This window comes from Berghia stephanieae, chromosome 2 (genome assembly GCF_034508935.2).
Source record: "Berghia stephanieae isolate SIO BIC M18660-M18661 chromosome 2, UCSD_Bste_1.3, whole genome shotgun sequence".
In the NCBI taxonomy this organism is placed as follows: Eukaryota; Metazoa; Mollusca; class Gastropoda; order Nudibranchia; family Aeolidiidae; genus Berghia; species Berghia stephanieae.
The window spans coordinates 14,572,415-14,594,766 of record NC_088361.1 but is presented as its reverse complement, the minus strand read 5'-3'; the positions used below and the strand labels follow the sequence as shown (position 1 = coordinate 14,594,766).

The window sequence follows — 22,352 nt, the reverse complement described above, 5'->3', positions numbered from 1 at the left end:
CTCTTATGAAGCTAATGATACAAATATTAACACAATACTACCGTACTCTGGAAAAACCCATATTTTAAAATTTGGCCAGAAAACCCGTCCTTCAAATATCGATGATTTAAATGACCCTCAACTTGGAAAAAAAAAAGAAAAGAAAAACTTCTCAAACCTGGGACTCGACAAGTCCCAGCTTTGTGAGTGTTTTTTTTTTTTGTTGTTGTTGTTGTTGTTGCCAAGACGAGGGTCATTTAAATCATCGATATTTGGAGGACGTGTTTTCTGGCCAAATTTTTAAAATACTAAAATATGGGTTTTTCCAGAGTACAGCAGAATAGTTATAACAAGCGAATCGTTAATTAGTTGACAGATTTACAAGTTTAGGAACTACAACGTGAAAAATCACAAAACAGAGTCAGGAACATGAAAGCATCGCAGCATTGTTACCTCTTTATTTCTATCTTGACATCATTCTACTAAGCCTTGTATTTAACACACGCATACAATATTATTTGTCCCCCTTCCCCTCCTTTTTCCCTCTTCATGGCTAATCCTCTACACAAAGTCCCTCAGAATTACGGACATCGGGTCATTTCTCCATTACACAAATCCCTGGATTAATCCCCACCAACTGCCGTGTTTCCCCAAAGCAGACGATAAAAATAAAATCAGTGCAAGACAGGGAGGACAAGACAGAAACAAATAGATTAAAAGTGGGCCATTTTATGTATTATTATTATTGTTTTCTAGCATTTCGTCAAGCTTTGACCATTTATTTCAGAGCATTTTCCGGTCAAGATTACATCTTTGTGTACGATTTGTGTGTGTGTGTGTGTGTTGTGGAGGGAGAGAGTGAATAGTTTGTGTTTAAAACCATCGGCATCTTTGTCATAGATTATACTGGTTTAAATGGCTGAAGACAGCCACTAAAGTCATAATAACTGTTACATTGCATCCGGTTTTTTCTTCTTCTAATTTCAAGGAAAAATATTAGGTAGTGTGTTAACTGGTGAAGGTCAGTTAAAAAGGCACAACAAAAACAACCCCCCCCCCCCCCCCAAAAAAAAAAAAAAAAAAACAAAACAAAAAAAAAACAACAACACAGAGAGAGAGAGAGAGAGAGAGAGAGAGAGAGAGAGAGAGAGAGAGAGAGAGAGAGAGACTGTGACGACTAGAATTAATAACAGAATCCATCCGTTTGAGAACACACATACCTAATTCCTCCATTCTCTGCCAATTAAAAGGCAATTCTCACTTGCCAACACATTACGGTGTGTTGGTGTGTTATAATAGAGGTACATTGTACCTCTGACACACCTGAATTAGGTCTAAGGGCTTGTTACAGGAGTCAGGGATGTAAATGGCAAATGACAAAAAATTCTGAAACAACTCGCACACTGCCTTTTACAAAATTAATGGTTCAAATAAAAGGAAATAGTTGTGTATGTATTTCTCATAGTCTATTTATAACTACAAAGAGGAAGCGAAGAAAACTGATGAACACATAAATATAACAAAGGTTGATAAATCTCAGTTAAAAATCACCTGATGTCCAATTGATTATATTGTAAGCTCAGTCTCCTAAGTCTAACTCTACTAATAAACTGATTGGATGGCCAAAATCTATTCTAAGAATCAGAATCTCAAATCAATGGTGCAATAAACAATTAAACAAACATATGCAAAAGTAACAATGTAAAGGAATGGAGAAGGATGGATAGCCCAGCACTAATGAAGAAAGCTAAGGACAGATCTGATCTGGATGAAGGGTCATTACTACAGCAAAGTAATCTCATGACTTGTCTACCTCTACAACTACAACGACCACAGTTACTTATCTAACTTAGTTTAATCAGGAATATGAGAATGAGAACTTGAGAGAACTTAGAATTCTAAGTCAAAACAGGAGAAATCAGTGCAACATTCATCAAATAAAAACAAAAATATGCAACAGTAAAAAAAAACAACAATTTTCTAAAATTATCAACTTAGCTTCGGGTTTAAACCAAGAAGAAATTCACAAAGACCACCACACTCCAATACACACCTATAGATTGTTGTAATGATGTTTTTACACTGAGTTCGTTATGTAGCCACGGTGGCTATTTACTGAACAAAATTTCAGAATTTTTTTTTTTCTGAAGGACCTCTATAACTGCTATGTAGTTCAGAATCAGTTCAGAAATTTTCTGCCTGAATTCATGGCCTGTGAATAACGAAGACTTGCGCTTGTAGTGGAAATAACCACTTCCGTTCAAAACAGTTAGTGGAGTGTTTATGTGTATACAGAAAGTGCTTGCCATGTCTGGGCCTATATGCACCATTCTATATTGTTGTAGTATTTATTTAATAAGAAGGTTTTTCAAAAATAAATTATTTTACTACTTTTATATATTTTATTCTGAACCCCCCCCCTCCCCTCCTCTAAATTGAAATAATCTGAATTCAGAAAAATTCTGAAAGATTTACATCCCTGAGGAGTAGGAACCCCGTACATATTATAATATGGATTTTGAAGTTCCTCTGTCCGCATAGTTGCTGGGTCAGTTACGATCTGTTGGAAAGTACTTTGCGATAGACTCGAGTCTGACTCGAAACAAGCAATTGTTGCTGTCCGATGAACGCAACAGGGATAAACTCCTTATCACGATTGTACGCATTATAGGAACTCGATGTTACAAAATAATATTATAAGACTAATCGAACAAGGCACTTATTCATAATAGATAGTATGCAGATGACGTCACTCAGGCCTTTGTTATTGTTTTTGCCATCCGCGTTTGTGAGTTGTTCTCACTAAACTATATTAACCAGACTATAAAAGTTCAGGGTTACACAGAGTTTGTGTGTTGGTCCGTTATACTTCCGGATGGCAATGTTGTGAACTCCTTGGCCAAGCGCATTCTATCTATACATAACAACATTGTGTTGTGTAAACTGACATTAATTCCCATTACAAAACAAAGTGTGTGCATGTTTTTTTGTCGAAGTCACGTGCACATAATATTATAAAGTAGACGGACTAAAGAGATACGCCGTGCAGCACACTTTTATACATCCGACACGTAAACGCGAAAGATGCACTACTCGGACGCAGAGGTGTGAAAGTCAAAACGCCAAGGGCGCGGTTCGAGTCCGTCCCAAGTCAAAATAAAACCCAGCGAATACAAAAGGCCCCCCAATCACACAGCTGTAAGGGAAAACGAGACGTGCTAGACGTAAACACAGAGGACAAACACAGTGACTAAGAACACAGCAGTTATACTACAGAAAAGGCATGTTACGTATCGAAAAGAATTCAAAACCGGGAGTATTGTACACACTATTTTGTTGGGTTTTATAGTTAATGTGCTCAAAGCGCTTTACAAGGGGTCCCTGACCATCAGCAACACGTAACATGTATAACAAGACATGACGCATGTTATGCGATCATACTTTTTTTTATTCGACAGAGACAACGCTGTTAACGGGCAGGTACTCATTTTACACCTGAGTACGGTGAGAGAATGTGAGTAAAGAGTCTTTTCCAAGGACTCAACTATGCGCCGAGCGAGGCTCCAACCTTCCGATCCGAAAGCGGGTGTCATACCACAGGGCCACATAGCCGCACACAGTGCCAGTGATATCGTTGAATAATGATGATGAAAAGATACACACAGTATCGGTCTTCGTCTATTAAATTGAAGCTTACAATTATTCAACACTTATCGTTATGATATCCTCGATGAATTTTTTTAATTGGGGAGAATGGGCTTGGTGAAATATAACAACAAAGCAACTCATCTTAAAATCGAAAACAAAAGTAAATAAAGCAACTATTGATACTGTGCATTTAGGTAAAATACTCACAATATCGGCAAGTCGCACAAAACTCCGTGTATGTGTAACCTTAAACGTTTACAGTTTGATTGGTGTAATTTAGTGAGAACTAAGCTGAGATTAACATAGATGTCTAAAAATGGTGGCAAAGAGCTGAGTGACGTCAATTGCGTTCCTCCTATATCCGATGTTACACAATATTAAGCACACACACACAGAGAGAGAGAGAGAGAGAGAGAGAGAGAGAGAGAGAGAGAGAGAGAGAGAGAGAGAGAGAGAGAGAGAGAGAGAGAGAGAGAGATCGCAATAACGTTATAAAATCATTAATTATTCTAATAAGAGTCGAGATCCTCCTCCTCTCCTCCTCATTCTCTCTCTATATCCTCGTCGTTATGTATTAATAAAGAGCCGTTGACTCCCTAACTCAAGCGTCCAGAGACAAGGCAGGCCATTGTAACGGCTACCACAGGAAATCTCCATTGTAGAAGGAAAGGCCAGTGTAACCCTTTCACACATTGTTATGACCATTCTCGATGCCTCGAGATAACGATAAAAACTGACTGACTGAGGGCATACATTGTGTATCATTGAAATGAGGATAGGACGGAGTCTGAACGAAATGGCAAAAAGATCTGAAGTGGGTGGCTGGTACAGACTTTCTCTTATTGTTGATAATGATGGTGGTGGGGAGATAAGAGCAACCTACTGCCAAAAGATTTGAAATGGGTCGCTGGTACAGACTTTCTCTTATTACATATGAAGAGTGGTTTTCCAAAACTCCCTAACTCTGCTCCCCCCCCCCCCCCCCCCCCCCCCCTTTTGAGATATTGATATTATTTCCCCTAAAATTTCTCATTCGGTCTATTAATTTATCATATTTCAACTTCAAATTCACAAAAATCCAGGGAAATTTGTGAACAATTTGATGCTTAAAATATAATTTACATTACATTTCAGTTCATCTCACGGATGGAAAATCTCAAAAAGTAGAAAAATCGACTTCACTAGTTTTGGAAAACCAGCCTTCGTAATGATAATGATAGGGGTGGAGAGAAGAGAAACCAAACTACTCCCACGTCCTGACCAGACTGATTGATTCTACGATAACCAACACAGAACGACGACAGAAGGTATACGCTACACAATGGCCAAAATAGTTTCAGATAAACCATGGTGACGTCCCTAAAGTTCTGTATAGCAATACAGTATTTCCAAAAGATCCACATGATTACACGAGAAAACCTGGCTTTTACTGTACACAGAATGTGCTATCTTTCATGTCCTTTACATATATATTATGAAACATAGAAAGACACATACGTTACGGCAAACATGGAATGAAATTGACCTCACGTTACACATTGGTTTGTCAAATGTTATTTTTGCCAGTCACGACAGGTGGGCAACTGAACAAACTGCAATCTTTTGGTGACGTTCGTCAATACACTCTTTATCAAGTGACTAGAGAAAAAAATATACAATAATTGTGCTACAGTGTGGAAAGCACACACGACTGCTGAAGGGGAGGTTGAGTCAGACCAGTCCCAGTGAGTAGGACCCCCCCCCCCCCCCCCCCCCCCCGCCCAGCAACCTTGAACCTTAGCCACCTTTATCACATGCCTACCGACCGAATTTCAGTTGGTGAGTAGGCCTATTTTCTCACTGTGCTCACGCAGTGACGCATACATTCGAGTTGTGTTGTGTGAAACAACATGTTTCTAATTCTAAGGCCACCTGTGTCCAAAAAAAAAAAAAATAAATAAATAAAAATAGTGGAAGATGTCCAGATTCTAGAGGGCCCACAATTTCGACTAATCAGCATGTGTTAAGATAGCCATGACCCAAACAAACAAACCAACTTCAACCTACCTTTCTTCCTAAAGATGGGTGCCAAAGTGAGCTTCTTCTTTGCCCCTCCGCTGGAGGAATTCTCTGGCTCCAGAATGGCCTCGAGCTTGTCGTCACTCAAGTTGAGGATGAAGGCCAGGTGCATGTTGCACATTTCACGGAACTTGTCCGGCATGTGCTTCTTTATGCGGCTTAGATACTTCTCTTCCTCCTGGGCCTGCTGCAACCGGGGACTCCAGGTCTCCATGGTATATCTGGGGGAAAACGAGACTGTTGAGTCAAATAGAGAATATTGTATATCCCATCTGGAAAGAATGATGATCCTACCCCCCAAAACGTCTGAGGTGAATAAAAATATCAATATCAACGATGATCAAAGTCAAAGTCTTATTTCTAGGCAATTGTCAATATATATATTTTTTTAAAATCATACAATAACCGAGAGGAAAACTAACGGTGAAAACGATGAAAGCAGTAGCAGTGTCGCGCCACAAAGTGGACGAGCGATGGGTATTAAGTAACTAAGTTTCTTCTTGCTCAAGGAAAAAGAAAAAATCCAATCGAAAGGCCGATAAGCATTCAGTGGGGCTTGAACCCAGGACTATGGATGGAAAGGGCAATGCCTTATCTACAGTTATTAATAATAACAACAAAAACAACATGGATCAAATGAACACAACAGTTAAAAACATTATTTTTTTTCTTATTCTTTAACCCTCCCCCCCCCCCCCCCCCCCCCCTCCCCACCAGACTGCCAAATCGGGAGAGTCCTGATTTTATCAGTACAGTTGACCTATAAATATGTCTATTCGGATCGGAAGTTCATGGGTTCGAGCCTCTTTACTCACATTTTCTCACCGTACTCAGGTGTATTTTGAGTACCTGGCCGTCAACATCGGTGTCTCTGTCGGAATAAGTTCTAATATCGCCTAACAGGCGTCATGTCTCGATCTCCATGTTACGTATTGTTGTTGATCAGGGTCCCTTTATAGAGCGCTTTGAGCACATTTAATGGATATTACCCTATATAAAAGCTCTACTTAAAAAAAAAAAAAAAAAAAAAAAAATTCCGGCATTCAAGGTTCCTCGTACCGTTGCACGTTGCAAGCATCAAGCGTCATAGACATTTTATAAAAGGATTGCACAACGTCAAAAGACTGGGGGAAACGGAGCGAGAACGGCCACTCGAGTGTTATAAAGTGCCATTGACCATCCCATCGCCTTTGAGAAATGCCAGTGGACGATGGCCATCCTTATCAGTTAATGAAAGGCTATCCGACACAACGGCGCCAGGCACAGTAAAACCATCTGTCGAGTCGACTGAATGGAATGTGTGTGTGCAAAGAATTGATTCGGAACAAAATTGGAACGCTGTTTTAACTTAACTACGCCCCAAAGGCCCACTCATATATTTTTATACTCGACAAATAATCCTAGCCCCCCCCCCCCCCCCCCACCCCTCCCCTCCCCAGTGTGCTATGCAAATAACAGATCGAGTGCGGTAGAAAAACAAACAAAAGCAAATAAACAATAACAAAACAAACAACAAAAAATAAAACAAAAAAATACAAAAAGTAAACTAGGTCACAATGATGTTAAAAATGGAGGAGTTGTAGTAGTGGTGGTATTGATGATGAGGCTGTGGTGGAGGTGGTGGTTGAAGTAGTAATGATGAAGATGATAGTGACTTGGTGATGGTCGCAATAATGGTGGTAGTGATGATGATGATGTAGTGGTGGTGATTGCAGTAATGGTGGTAGTGATGATACTAATGGTTGTAGTGATATGATATTGTGGTGGTGGTTGCAGTAGTGATGATGTGGTGGGGGAGTTATAGTAGTAGTAGTGTCGATAGTGATGATGACGATATGACTTAGTGGTGGTAAAGATATGATGATGATGCGGTGCTGGTTGTAGTCGTGGTGGCAGTGAAAAGGCAATTTACTTACATTCTCTCACCGTACTCAGGTGTAAAATGAGTACCTGGCCGTTAACAGCCCTGTCTCTGTCCGAAAAATATATATATGGTAAAATCGCCTCTAACAGGCGTCATGTCTCGTTCTATACTATATATGTTGTGTTACTGTTAGTTCATGACCATTTGTAAAGCGCTTTGAGCACGTGTAGTGGAGATATATAAAAAAGCTAAAGTACTTATAACCTCAAGGAGCTTGCCAAAAGGCACACGCTTGATTTCGATACTAATAACACTGTGCTGTAGGATTCTAACCAAACTTTCAATAAGGGGGGTGGGGGAGAAAGATATATAGACTAGAGAGAGAGCGAGAGCGAGAGAAAGAGAGAGAGATGGTTTCAAATACTATTTTATTTCAACGTGATTAGATTAGTTAGATATGGTAGAAAAACAGAAATAAATGTAGAAACTTACGAATATATTTCTCAAAACGGGCCTTCTCTAAAAATCCAAGGGTATTCGCTTTCTATTCCTCTTAACACAACAAAGTGAGAAACAGCAGTTGTTTTAGAATCGTAATCCGAGTAGAAATACACTTCAACTAAATTATAACTAAACAAGATTTTATATTTCAATTTTAAAACAAACTTTAAACTACCACAGCCACAGACATCACCATACGCGCATTTTGTAACTTGGTATCAGAAGACTAAATTATGTACATATTTAAAGCAGAACAAGTATGAATAATGCAAACGAAGCGAAGCTAAAGAGTCGTTTCACTTTCACGGGACAACATAATCCAGCATATCTTGATTTGAAAATGAGTTCGAATGTTTGTTGCACACTCCAGACTCTAGTTCAGTTCGAATGGCGATGTGAAATAAAACCTGGCAGTTTCATGTGAAGTGATCTCTTCAGCTGAGAGAGTGAGAGAGTGGTCAAAGTGACCAGCTGACGTGACGAAAGTTACGGGTGGGTGCACACACAGAAATATCACACGCATACACGAGTAGGGAGGCGTAGTGTATGGGCGGAGACTGCGAGAAACGCCCTACTTCGTCGGCCACTAGCTTGGTGTGTGTGTTGCGAGGTAGATGTTGACGAAAAAGCCAAGAATGGAGTGTAGAGAGGGGGTAGGGGGTGATGGTGGAGGGAGAGGAGGAGAACGTGAGCTTTTATGGCGTAATGTCCAAAGTAAATATGCCCAACAGAACGCTTTACATGAACAATGGGCGAAAAAATGAACAGTCTCAATGACCGCACTGAACTTATAAGGCTGACACGTGAACGAATTTTAAGGATCTCTCACGTTTTTATTTTTCGACAGAGACAACGCTGTTGCAGTAATTGACGATATCCGAAATAGCAACTTGTATCATTATTGGCTACTGCCGAGAAATGCGAGTAAGGAGCCTTTTTCAAGGACCCAACTAAACTCCGCCCACAGGACTCGAACCCTCGACCAACATGTACAAACCGAAGTATCATTACCAGAGAGCTGCTTAACAATGGATGATCGAATTTCCTAGCAAATGGCCTTGTGTGCTGCACTGTGAAATCGTAGTATTGTTTATTAAAAGTATATATTTTCGTCTATTATGTAACAAATGGAAATGGTGAGAAAAAAAAGACCCCCCCTCCCCCTCGAATTTTGTCAAAATCAAAAGAGTGGAAAATGTTTACAAAATATATAAATATAAATAAATACATTATATTTTATAAATTTAAATCAACAGAAAAATGATAAAAAGGAAGTTTAGTCAGTTACAGTCAAGTCAAGGGTACTCAATATCCACTGTAAAAAAAAAAGAAAAAAGGCCAATTTGGACTAGGAATGTGCGCACTTTAAAAAAAATGCTCTGTAGATAAGTTTGTATGTCGCAACTCCAAAACTACAATGGCAAGATTTTTCAGATTAAAAAAAAAAAAATTAAAACGAGAACTCTTGTTCAGTTACTACAAATACAAACATATTGCTTTGTAACTCGTTCATGGCTTTAAAAGGAGAAAAAAAAAAAGGATATGGCTCACCAGATAACTTTAGATATTTTATATTGTTACTGTTACCCCAGCCTTCTTCAATACATTTAACTGGTGACCCCTCCCCCCCCCCCCCCCCCCCCCCCAATAATATTCGATACTTATTGATTTTCAACCCATACATTATTAGTATCAATGATTAGAATCTGCTCCTTAGTATCAAAAGCACATTCAAAATAATGTTAAAAAAAAAAGAAGAGAGAATAGTTTACAGCAGATTTAGATCCCAGTAAAAAAAAAAAAACAGCAAAAAAAAAAAAAAACAAAAACAAAAAGGAAACAAACGATTTAAAATAATAAATTCGCCCTACTTGGCACATCACAGCAGTAGCCTATTTGTATCAGATTTCATTTTGCATTAAAAAAAAAGTGTCCTCTTGCAAGGGTGAGCTGCTAAAGTGATTGGCCTGAAACCACTGAACTCTTGAAAGTTCACGTTGCCTGATACTGATAAGAATAGGGTTATGATGATTTTTTCTTGACTTGAGTCAAGAGCAGTGTAAGTCTTGCCAATGAGGATAAGCAGATCAATTAATCTATTATCTGTATAAAAAAACAAATACTTATCTCCCATTCTAAAAATGGTTGTGCATGGAAAATTAAGATAAAATATGATAGACCCCCCCCCCCCCCCCTTCCCCCAACCAAAAAAAAAAAAACAAAAGCAACAAAAACAAACAAAACACTTTAAATTTAAAATGTCCCATCATATCATGTATCTTAGTCTTCATCTGGCTGAACGTTGAAGAGACTGGTATTGTATAGCTCTAGTATCTTGGTCTATAATCTATGAGTGAGAGACTGAAAAACGCCATCACTACAAGGTATTTTATTAGGGTGAAAATTCAATCAATCCCGGAAGAAGTTAAGCCAGTATTTTGAGATTCACACCGTTGAGACACCAAGCTCGACAAAGCCAAGTGTAATGTATTAGTCTTACCGTAGCTACATGTTACGTGTTTCTTTTGGTCAGTCCCCCCCCCCCCCCCCCCCTCCCAGCACATTTAGTGGATATTGTGCTATATAAAAGCTCTACTTAAAAAAAACAAAAACAAAACAATTCTGGCCTCCAAGGTTCCTCGTACCGTTGCACGTTGCAAGCATCATAGACATTGTATAAAAGGATTGCACAACGTCAAAAGACTGGGGGAAACGAGCGAGAACGGCCACTCGGGTGATATAAAGTGCCATTGACCATCTTATCGCCTTTGAGAAATGCCAGTGGACGATGGCCGTCCTTATACGTAAGGCTATCCGACACAACGGCGCCAGGCCCAGTAAAACCATCTATCGAGTCGACTGAATGGAATGTGTGTGTGCAAAGAATTGATTCGGAACAAAATTGGAACGCTGTTTTAACTTAACTACGCCCCAACGCGCACTCATTTATTTTTATACTCGACAAATAATCTTACACCCCTCGTCTCCAACAGATCGAGTGGGGTAGAAAAACAAAACAAAACAACAAAAGCAAATAAACAACAACAAAAATAAAACAAAAAGTAAACTACAAGTGAAAATCCCAACTTACAAATGCTTTCTTCACAATGATGTTAAAAATGGAGGAGTTGTCGTAGTAATGGTGGTGGTAGTGGATTAAGCTGTGAGTGATGACGAGGCTGTGGTGGAGGTGGTGGTTGTAGTAGTGGTGATGAAGATGATAATGACTTGGTGATGGTCGCAATAATGGTGGAAGTGATGATACTAATGGTTGTACTGATATGGTTGCAGTAGTGATGATGTGGTGGGGGAGTTATAGCAGTGTCGATAGAGATAATGATGATAAGATGTAGTGGTGGTAAAGATGTGATGATGATGTGGTTGGTGTTGGTTGTAATCGTGGTGGCAGTGATGATGATGGCGATATAGTGGTGGTTGCTGTAGTGGTTAGTAGCGATGATGATGATGATGATGTGGTGGTGGTGGTTACAGTAGTGGTGGTACTGTTGATGATGTAGTGTTGAAATAGACCTGAACAAATTCCCACCCCATTTCAAGGCCCATGTACCCAAATGAGTGAATTCCTGACGTTTTTCCCGACACGTGAAGAAAACTATCACGATCTTTTTCTTGGGTAACCCTGTGAATATATTGTGTGATTATGTCTTGTGGTATGACACTCACACTCACACTCGCCTTCGGATCGGAAGGTCCTTGCTCGGTGCATAGTTGAGTCCTTGGAAAAGACTATTTACTCACATTCTCTCACCATACTCAGGTGTAAAATGAGTACCAACAGCGTTGTTTGTGTCGAATTTTCTTTTGGGTAAAATCGCGTCTAACAGGCGTCATGTATCGTACTATAGATATGTTCTATGTTGCTGTTAGTTTGTGACCATTTGTAAAGCGCTTTGAGCACGTTTAGTGGAGATTGCGCTATATATATCAAGTGATATCGGAGTATATAAAAAAGCTAAAGTAGGCCTACTTATAACCTCAAGGAAACACGTTCAAATTCGATACAAATAACACTGTGCTGTAAGTTCCAACCCAAACTTTCAATAAGGGAGAGAGAGAGAGAGAGAGAGAGAGAGAGAGAGAGAGAGAGAGAGAGAGAGAGAGAGAGAGAGAGAGAGAGAGAGAGAGAGACGAGAGAGAGAGAGACGAGAGACGAGAGAGAGAGAGAGAGAGAGAGAGAGAGAGAGAGAGAGAGAGAGAGAGAGAGAGAGAGAGAGAGAGATAGATGGTTTCACAAATTCTATTTTATTTCAACACGAATAGATTATGGCTATGGTAGAAAAATAGAAACTTACGAATATATTTCTCAAAACGGGCCTTCTCTAAAAATCCAAGGATATTCGCTTTCTATTCCTCTTACTCTTACTCAGTACAAAGTGTGAAACAGTAGTTGTTTTTGGAATCGTAATCCGAGTAGAAATACACTTCAACTAAATTATAACTAAACAAGATTTTATATTTCACTTTTAAAACAAACTGTAAACTACCACAGCCACAGACATCACCATACGCGCATTTTGTAACTTGGTATCAGAAGACTAAATTATGTACATATTTAAAGCAGAACAAGTATGAATAATGCAAACGTAGCGAAGCTAAAGAGTCGTTTCACTTTCACGGGACAACATAATCTAGCATATTTTGATTTGAAAATGAGTTCGAATGTTTGTTGCACACTCCAGACTCTAGATCGAATGGCGATGTGAAATAAAACCTGGCAGTTTCATGTGAAGTGATCTCTTCAGCTGAGAGAGTTAGAGAGTGGTCAAAGTGGCCAGCTGACGTGACGAAAGTTACGGGTGGGTGCACACACAGAAACATCACACGCATACACGAGTAGGGAGGCGTAGTGTATGGGCGGAGACTGCGAGAAACGCCCTACTTCGTCTACTTCGTCGGCCACTAGCTTGGTGTGTGTGTGTTGCTAGGTAGATGTTGACAAAAAAGCCAGGAATGGAGTGTAGAGAGGGGGTAGGGGGTGATGGTGGAGGGAGAGGAGGAGAACGTGAACTTTTATGGCGTAATGTCCAAAGTAAATATGACCAACAGAACGCTTTACATGAACAATGGGCGAAAAAATGAACAGTCTCAATGACCGCACTGAACTTATAAGGCTGACACGTGAACGAATTTTAAGGATCTCTCACGTTTTTATTTTTCGACAGAGACAACGCTGTTGCAGTAATTGACGATATCCGAAATAGAAACTTGTATCATTATTGGCTACTGCCGAGAAATGCGAGTAAGGAGCCTTTTTCAAGGACCCAACTAAACTCCGCCCACAGGACTCGAACCCTCGACCAACATGTACAAACCGAAGTATCATTACCAGAGAGCTGCTTAACAATGGATGATCGAATTTCCTAGCAAATGGCCTTGTGTGCTGCACTGTGAAATCGTAGTATTGTTTATTAAAAGTATATATTTTCGTCTATTATGTAACAAATGGAAATGGTGAGAAAAAAAAAGACCCCCCCCCCCCTCCCCCTCGAATTTTGTCAAAATCAAAAGAGTGGAAAATGTTTACAAAATATATAAATATAAATAAATACATTATATTTTATAAATTTAAATCAACAGAAAAATGATAAAAAGGAAGTTTAGTCAGTTACAGTCAAGTCAGGGGTACTCAATATCCACTGTAAAAAAAAAAGAAAAAAGGCCAATTTGGACTAGGAATGTGCGCACTTTAAAAAAATTGCTCTGTAGATAAGTTTGTATGTCGCAACTCCAAAACTACAATGGCAAGATTTTTCAGATTAAAAAAAAAAAATTAAAACGAGAACTCTTGTTCAGTTACTACAAATACAAACATATTGCTTTGTAACTCGTTCATGGCTTTAAAAGGAGAAAAAAAGGATATGGCTCACCAGATAACTTTAGATATTTTATATTGTTACTGTTACCCCAGCCTTCTTCAATACATTTAACTGGTGACCCCTCCCCCCCCCCCCCCAATAATATTCGATACTTATTGATTTTCAACCCATACATTATTAGTATCAATGATTAGAATCTGCTCCTTAGTATCAAAAGCACATTCAAAATAACGTTAAAAAAAAAAGAAGAGAGAATAGTTTACAGCAGATTTAGATCCCAGTAAAAAAAAAAAAAACAGCAAAAAAAAAAAAAAAAAAACAAAAACAAAAAGGAAACAAACGATTTAAAATAATAAATTCGCCCTACTTGGCACATCACAGCAGTAGCCTATTTGTATCAGATTTCATTTTGCATTAAAAAAAAAAGTGTCCTCTTGCAAGGGTGAGCTGCTAAAGTGATTGGCCTGAAACCACTGAACTCTTGAAAGTTCACGTTGCCTGATACTGATAAGAATAGGGTTATGATGATTTTTTTCTTGACTTGAGTCAAGAGCAGTGTAAGTCTTGCCAATGAGGATAAGCAGATCAATTAATCTATTATCTGTATAAAAAACAAATACTTATCTCCCATTCTAAAAATGGTTGTGCATGGAAAATTAAGATAAAATATGATAGACCCCCCCCCCCTCCCCCAACCAAAAAAAAAACAAAAGCAACAAAAACAAACAAAACACTTTAAAATTAAAATGTCCCATCATATCATGTATCTTAGTCTTCATCTGGCTGAACGTTGAAGAGACTGGTATTGTATAGCTCTAGTATCTTGGTCTATAATCTATGAGTGAGAGACTGAAAAACGCCATCACTACAAGGTATTTTATTAGGGTGAAAATTCAATCAATCCCGGAAGAAGTTAAGCCAGTATTTTGAGATTCACACCGTTGAGACACCAAGCTCGACAAAGCCAAGTGTAATGTATTAGTCTTACCGTAGCTATATGCGACATACTCATGAAAAAAACAAAGTTGTTTGCAGCTTAATAATTTTTTTGGACATTGAAATTGAAAGTTGAAAGAGGGGATGGGGGTTATCCCGATAGACCAGCTGTTTGTCATTGCCGGAATGGGAGGGGGCGTGGGTGACCGTAAATCTAAGACTAAGAGTAAGACGTCATTTATACTTCAAAGAAGAATCGAATGTAATATCATATATGACAAATACGGTTTAAATTCCCTTGAACGTTCTTCCATCTGGTTGAGGAACTGACAGAAGGAGTACACTATCCAATGTCACATATTTTGTGCAAAACAAACATTAACAGTAAAGTTGGTCTGTCTGCGTTCTAACATTTTCATTAAAAAAGACAGGACAAATCGAAATGTGCACTCACCTTACTTATTCCTTAAGGCCACCAAATCCCGGTTCTTGAATAAAACAATTCAGAATCTATGATTTCATAGACTAATGAGCTAAGCCTCAGGTCAACAATAAATAACGGAACACAATACTGACAGTGGTCAGTTATGATGACCCCATAAAAGGTTGTAGCCGGCTGGAGATGAAAGAAGAGACGATTGAAAACACCGCTGTTACGCATTTGATTGAGACAGGCGTTTCTGATTGGTTCACTTTACAGCAGACAATATGAAGTCAAGGTTTCATTGGTTTGAAAATAACAAAGACTGCGCAGGTCCGGAAACGGCTCTTTCTTCCTGCGAGATTTGTTTACAAACTTAGCAGGTAGTCGCTGTTATTTTGAAATTGATCATAGTCAGTGGCAAATCAAAAGTACGTTATTGTATGATTTAAGTTATCAATCATAAATATAATTGCCCCTAGGTGACACACGGCATAATGACGACTAAGCACCGATTCGGTGCTAATATTGCTATAGAAAAGATATGACTCTGTGTGGTGTGTCTATAGTCAAAGTCCAGTCTAGTTTCGTTTTCGTATATCTTCTCTTAACTCTTACAGTCTTACTCTTACTCTTGACTCATGACACTCTTCTTTAAAAAACAAACAAAACACTCTTCTTTTCTTTGTGTGTCAACAAATTATTCTTATTATAACACAATAAAGGGGAAGGGGGAGAGTAGAAAGTCTAACACTAACACCTCTATCGCCTTGTAAACAAACGGCAAACGTTTTGCTTACTTTTTCATTCTTCTAATTCTAACTTTCTATTTCAATTTCTATTTCTTCCCTTTACTTAACCAAACTGACTGTAGTACTACTGTACTGTTACTGGCTGTTACTCTTACTATTACTCTTGTAATTGTACGACTGATGAACTAATTTTACGGTGGATAGTCTTAACATTCATCATTACCGTGAGCTACTATTGAACTATTATTATCATTTATTATGCAGAAATTTGACTGAATGATAAATGATAAACAATTACAATAGTAACAGTCAGAGCACAATTATGTGCACTTTCAGAAATACGTGGTCCCTGTCGAGCGGAGTAATTTTTAATTTTACCAATGATTTTTTAGCCAGATGTTTTATGTTTCCAAAGAAAAAAGAATGAAATTGACAACCTTGTGAGCATCAAATAATCTAATATTTGAATACAAGAAAAGGGTAGCTGATATTTTTACCTACATTGTGATCATAATTGAAAGGCATTATAATGTTTCGATGAAATACATCACTTACCGGATTCTAGCATGCCGAGTTAAAGCACGCTCTGCAATACGGCACACTGGAGCTGGGTGACCAAATTTTATTTGTACTAAAATAAGTCGTTTCCTCTCATGAGCTTCAGATTTAGACTTGCACGCTTTTTGACTTCTCCGGAGAGTGTGCCAAAATCCAGCGAGTACTGTAGCATACAAGGAGAAAACATGGTGTAATTATTCTACTCTGCAGGGACCGTGTCTGTTCAAAACAGCTCATAATAGAATTTATTTAGAGGTTTGGTTTTAGAGTATTTCCATTCCAACAATGAGACATCACTTTGGCTTCTCAACCAAACCAGTAAATGAATACAATTTGGTTTGTTAACATTCTCAGAATTATATAACAAAACCACGTATTTAGTTTGTTACATCTCTCCATGATTATTCACTTTATCCGCACTTTGTCTATATAGGTGGCCATATTTAGTTAGTTATAACTCGCTGGCTTGAATAGAGATCCGATTCTTACAACAGTTCTATTTTTCAATTTCTATTAGTTTGTTTTACCTTATAGAGTGATCCAGAGGATGCACTGAAATCAGTGGGACTTGGGATAAATATCACCAGGACCGAAGTCTTATTAAATTTCAATTTCTGTTGGTAAAAAAAAAAAAGGATCTTGAAACATGTTTCTTCTTGATTCCAAGGACTCCTCGAATGCGCTGTATTTATTTTTTGAAACAATAGGTAACATTATACATTTATTCATCAGGTCCTCATCACTCTGAAAAAATGGGTGAAGAAATTAAAAAGTTTAAACTTCGAGAAGAAAAACATATCACCAATGAAGTTGAGTTCATGGCATGGTCTCCATCTATGGACCTTTTGGCTCTGGCTAATGCAAATGCTGAGGTAATAAAAGTTTATTTACTTATTTCAATAAAAATGAATTATCATTACTATTTTCAAATGGAGTTGCAATCAATAATATGATTTAGTGATATTTTAATTATTTTTATATATAGTCTCGATAGAGCACTCGCTTCACATGCAAAGAGACTGAGGTTGATCCTGGGCGCAGTCAAGATTTTTTTCTGACTGCCTTTGTCCACCCAGCAAGTATTGGGTAGCTGGGTTTGTTAGATCTGGTGTAAAGTACTTTGCAATAGTCTAGCAATAGACTAGCATCCTATCCAAAGGATTGCAAGCAATTGCTTTTGTCCATTTCAGTCTAAAGAGACCGGGATAAACTTCGGCTCTATGGACATCTTTTAAAAATAGTGTTTGAGTTTGGCTTATGCAGCATTACGGTAAGCACACATGCTTCCTAACCTGAAGTGCCAGAATATATGTGGGTCCTGCTGATCTGTCCACTCTGTAGTAAATCTCTTCAGGCATGGTACAGAATTTAAAAAAATATTGTTTACATCCTAAATTTACATTTTAAAAAAGTCACTCATAAAATTCAAACCATATTTATAAAGTGTATTTATAGTCATTACAGTATTTTTAAAAATCCTAGTAATTTGGAACTTTTTGTAGAACAAAGAAAAATAGATTGTAATTTTGAATTTTAGGTCCTCGTAAACAGACTATCATGGCAGAGAGTTTGGTCCTTAGCTCCTCTCAAAGACGGGGACAAAGTGGGTGGTTTGTCTTGGAGACCGGATGGGAAGGGTAAGAGGACACATTCCACATGTCATCGTTTATCAAAAAATGATTCATTGACCTTAAAATTAAAATCCTTCTTTTGATGCAAATTTCACCTCCCCCCCCCCCCCCCCCCCCCCCCCCTCCCAAAAAAAAAAAATAACAACAAATAAATTCATTAATTACTTCAACTCAATGTGATATATAAACTATTCTTTAAGAAAAGACAAAAAGTGTTTTTTTGATTGTTATAAATGAAGATTTGTTTTCCAAAACTCCGTTTTTTTTCCATTTTGAGATATTGAGGATTATTTTCCCTAAAAATTTATCTTTTGATCTATTATTTTATCATATTTAAACTTTAAATTCTCACAAATCTACGGGGCTTCTTGTGCCATTTGATGCTTAAAATAAAATTTACATTTCAATTTTTCTCATTGACGGAAAATCTAAAAAAAAGAGAAAAATCCATTTAATGAGTTTTGGAAAACCAATCTTCAAATATTTCTAGAAGAGGAGAGTGAACGCAACCTATTCAAATCAATTGAAAATGGCATGGCACAATTTTTAAATGACATTTTCAGAGAATTTCGGGGATTATTTATTGAAGAAAATGAAAACAATCAAAATGTTTCCCTATATAATTTAATTTTAAACAAAATATATTTGGTATGAAGTTGATCTTACTCACCTAATTCTCCCTAATACACATACAATTTTTCGTTATTTATATAATTGTTGACAAAGTGAAAAACCTTGGCACATTCTTAGACTCTGGACTGTCAATGGAGCATCAGGTTAATAATTTGGTTAGATCTCTCTGTTTCCAACTAAAAAAGATAGCTTCCATTAGACGATTCATATCTGAGGATGTGACCAAGCACCTGGTTGTGTCCCTCGTACTATCGAAATTGGATTATTGTAATGCTCTGTTATTTGGCGTTTCGCAATACAATCTGAAACGTCTTCAGATTGTCCAAAACAGTGCTGCCAGACTAATATTCATGAATCGTATGTGCGACTCTGCCGGACCTCTACTTCATGACCTGCATTGGCTACCTGTTGAGAAAAGGATTAAATTCAAAGCTTGTGTTTTAGTGTATCGTTGTCTTGAAGGTACTGCCCCTTCCTACCTTTCAGAACTAATTGAAAGATATTCAAAACCCTGTCCCTTACGTTCGGCCAGTGATTCCACAAAACTAGTTGTCCCTCGAATTCGGAAAAATGCTGGAATGAGATCCTTTTCTCATTTTGGACCCTCTATTTGGAACGCCTTACCGCAGAGCATTCATGAAATAGAATCTTTGTCTATTTTTAAACGTTCCCTTAAAACATATTTATTTCAATTTTAGTAGATGGTATGAGAAGCAAGATAGGTTTGGTTTGTGTTGTGTGTTGTGTTGTGTGTCTGTGTATGTGTGTGAGTGTGTGTGTGTGCTTGTATGTGTAAATGAGTATGTTTCAGCCAAAGTAATTTGTAATTTAAGCGCTTAGATTCTGGTGTCTCGGAGTTATAGCGCTATATAAGTTTTCAGCATTGTTATTATTATTATTATTATTATTATTATTATTATTATTATTATTATTATTATTATTATTATTATTATTATTATTATTATTATTATTATTATTATTTCATTGCTTCCACTGCAAGATCGATGTTGTCTTCTTTATCATACCAACACTATTTCATTTTATTTAGTGATCGCAATTGGATACTTGTCTGGGAACATTAGAATTTGTGATGTGGAGAAGGGAGACGTGGTCCACTTTGGGAGTGTACCAGGGGCAATCACATCACTGATATGGTTAGAACAGTCGAAATCGTCTGTGAATGAAAACGTCATCTATGCACGAGACACTTCTGAGGATTTCTTACCTTCAGCTACTGAGCAAAGCTTACGGTGAGACAGTTATGGATTATGTGGTTCTCTGGGTTTTTTTGTTGTTGTTGTTGTTTTTGTTTTTTTTAATATCACTGCAATGATTTAGGAGTCCCAACAGATCGGTTGTTAGAACACTCACTTCACATGCAGAGATATATTTTCTGACCCCGTGTCCACCCTTTAGTGATTTGGTAGTTGGGTCTCTTTGATCTGGTGGAAAGTACTTTTTGTGATAGACTAGTGCCCTATCCAAGGGGTAGCAAGCAATTGCTATTGTCTGTTTCACGCTATAGAAACTAGAATAAACTCCAACTCCATGGGCATAATATAACGGCTCTGGCTCTGGATGACTGAAGTGATCCTTTTCACCACACATTTCCATTTCACATGCACTCAAACAGTTCTTCTTAGACAGGTTCTTATTACCACAGTGCGACGATGTGGTCTTATTGTATGACTCTTTCAGAGCGGAGGGTCCTGGGTTCAAGCCTCGCTCGGCGCATAGTCGAGTCCTTGGAAAAGGCTCTTTACTCATATTCTCTCACTGTACTCAGGTGTAAAATGAGTACCTGGCCGTTAATAGCATTGTCTATGTCGGAAAAAAATTATCATATCACCTAACAGGCATCATGTCTCGTTCTACTTGTTACGCGTTACGGTTGGCCAGGGACACCTTGTCAAGCGCTTTGGGCACGTTTAGTGAATATCGCGCTATATAAAATCTCAATTAAAAATTTATTTAACAATCTGGGTTGTCAGACCTGCAAATAAGTACACATCAGATTACACATAAACTGTTGTAACATAAAGCATAGGAAATCGAATTGTAAATTGTAGCACATGTAAATGCAATATATAACTGTTATTATTATTATTATTATTATATTATTATTATTATTATTATTATTATTATTATTATTATTATTATTATTATTATTATTATTATTATTATTATTATTTATTATTATTATTATTATTATTATTATTATTATTATTATATTATTATTATTATTATTATTATTATATATTATTATTATTATTATTATTATTATTATTAATATTATTATTGTTATTATTATTATTATTTTCTGTTTAAAAATGAAATTTCTTCAGGTGTGATGAAAATTCTGTCTCAAGTGATCAGGCCTCAGGACTGGAGGCATACGAAAGCTTCAGGACCTTGACAGCCCAAAAATGGTAACCATTCATAGCCAAGCACCAGTCTAGATTACAACAAGGCTGTGGTTGTAAAAGTACATTAAATAAAGAGAATGATATGATAATGATAATGATAAAGTTTTATTCAATGGTACTTCACTTCATAAGAACTTGTAAAAGCATTTGTTTCTTTGATGCGTTTATTGTATCTCCTATCACCTGCTTAACAGTCATCATCATCATTATCATCATCATCATCATCATCATCATCAGCCTTATCATTATCATCATCATCATCGTTGTCATCATCATCATCATTATCATCATCATCTGCTATCACCTGCTTAACAATCATCATCATCATCATCATCATCATCATCATCATCATCATCATCATCATCATCATCATCATCATGTCACTAACCTTGTAAACATCACCAACATTTGAACACCACCATTCCCCTCTCTCATTCCCAGCCTCAACATTCTCCTAGTGGGAACAGACAAGCTCGAAGTCCATCTGTTTTCCTATGGCGTATTTCCCACGGCCATCGTAAAGTTGGACCTCACACTTTTAGAGATGATGGAGGTGAGACATGTCTTCAACTTCATTAATGAAGGCCGTCTTTGACGATCATGGTTACATTTATAATTAAACTCATTTATGTGATACAATACAGTAAATAAATTGATCAAATAAATTAAGGAGCAGGCACCGGTATAAGATAAAGGAATTTGAATATGTTGATTTGTTGAAATGCTTTGACAATTTTTTATTTTTATTGATGAATTCATGTTAGATATAATTTTTAAAAACAAGAGTTTCTTATTTGTAGAAGATAGTGCAGCTATGTGGTCTAGTGGTATGGCACTCGGATTGGAAGGATCTGGGTTCGAACCATAGTTGAGTCCTTGGAAAAGGCTCTTTACTTGTCTCACCGTACTCAGTTTGTAAAATGATAACCTGGCTGTTAACAGCGTGTCCAAAAAAATTGTAATATCGCCTAACAGGCATCATGTCCCGTCCTAAATGTTATTTGTTGTTGTTGGTCAGGGACCCTTTGTAAAGCGCATTGAGCATGTTTAGTGGATATTGCGCTATATAAAAGCTCAATTAAATTTAATTTAAGATTTAACAATTGGC

The 22,352-nt window shown here is 37.5% G+C and overlaps 2 protein-coding genes across 8 annotated transcripts in view; one reads left to right on the top strand and one right to left on the bottom strand.

Moving 5' to 3' along the window:
* The window catches only part of LOC144964375 (rho GTPase-activating protein 19-like), a 150,403-nt gene extending 134,894 nt beyond the window's left edge, over positions 1 to 15,509 (bottom strand). The window contains exons 1-2 of one of the 7 annotated variants that reach the window (XM_078898544.1): positions 15,278 to 15,509; positions 5,674 to 5,906 (exon numbers count right to left, since the gene is read on the bottom strand). In XM_078898544.1, coding sequence (XP_078754670.1) covers positions 5,674 to 5,899 — 226 coding nt within the window. In that variant the 5' untranslated portion in view covers positions 5,900 to 5,906; positions 15,278 to 15,509. Of the gene's footprint in view, positions 1 to 5,673; positions 5,907 to 8,041; positions 8,637 to 12,363; positions 12,825 to 15,277 lie in introns of those variants that run through there. The other 6 variants (XM_078898549.1, XM_078898545.1, XM_078898550.1 and 3 more) reach the window with 6 other exon arrangements.
* A 98-nt stretch (positions 15,510 to 15,607) lies between these two features.
* LOC144963880 (anaphase-promoting complex subunit 4-like) overlaps positions 15,608 to 22,352 on the top strand; it is a 99,488-nt gene continuing 92,743 nt past the window's right edge. Inside the window, exons 1-6 of the mRNA XM_078897827.1 lie at positions 15,608 to 15,675; positions 17,287 to 17,426; positions 18,092 to 18,191; positions 19,867 to 20,068; positions 21,164 to 21,247; positions 21,686 to 21,797. Of these exons, the coding sequence (XP_078753953.1) occupies positions 17,307 to 17,426; positions 18,092 to 18,191; positions 19,867 to 20,068; positions 21,164 to 21,247; positions 21,686 to 21,797 (618 nt within the window). The 5' untranslated portion in view covers positions 15,608 to 15,675; positions 17,287 to 17,306. The remainder of the gene's footprint in view (positions 15,676 to 17,286; positions 17,427 to 18,091; positions 18,192 to 19,866; positions 20,069 to 21,163; positions 21,248 to 21,685; positions 21,798 to 22,352) is intronic.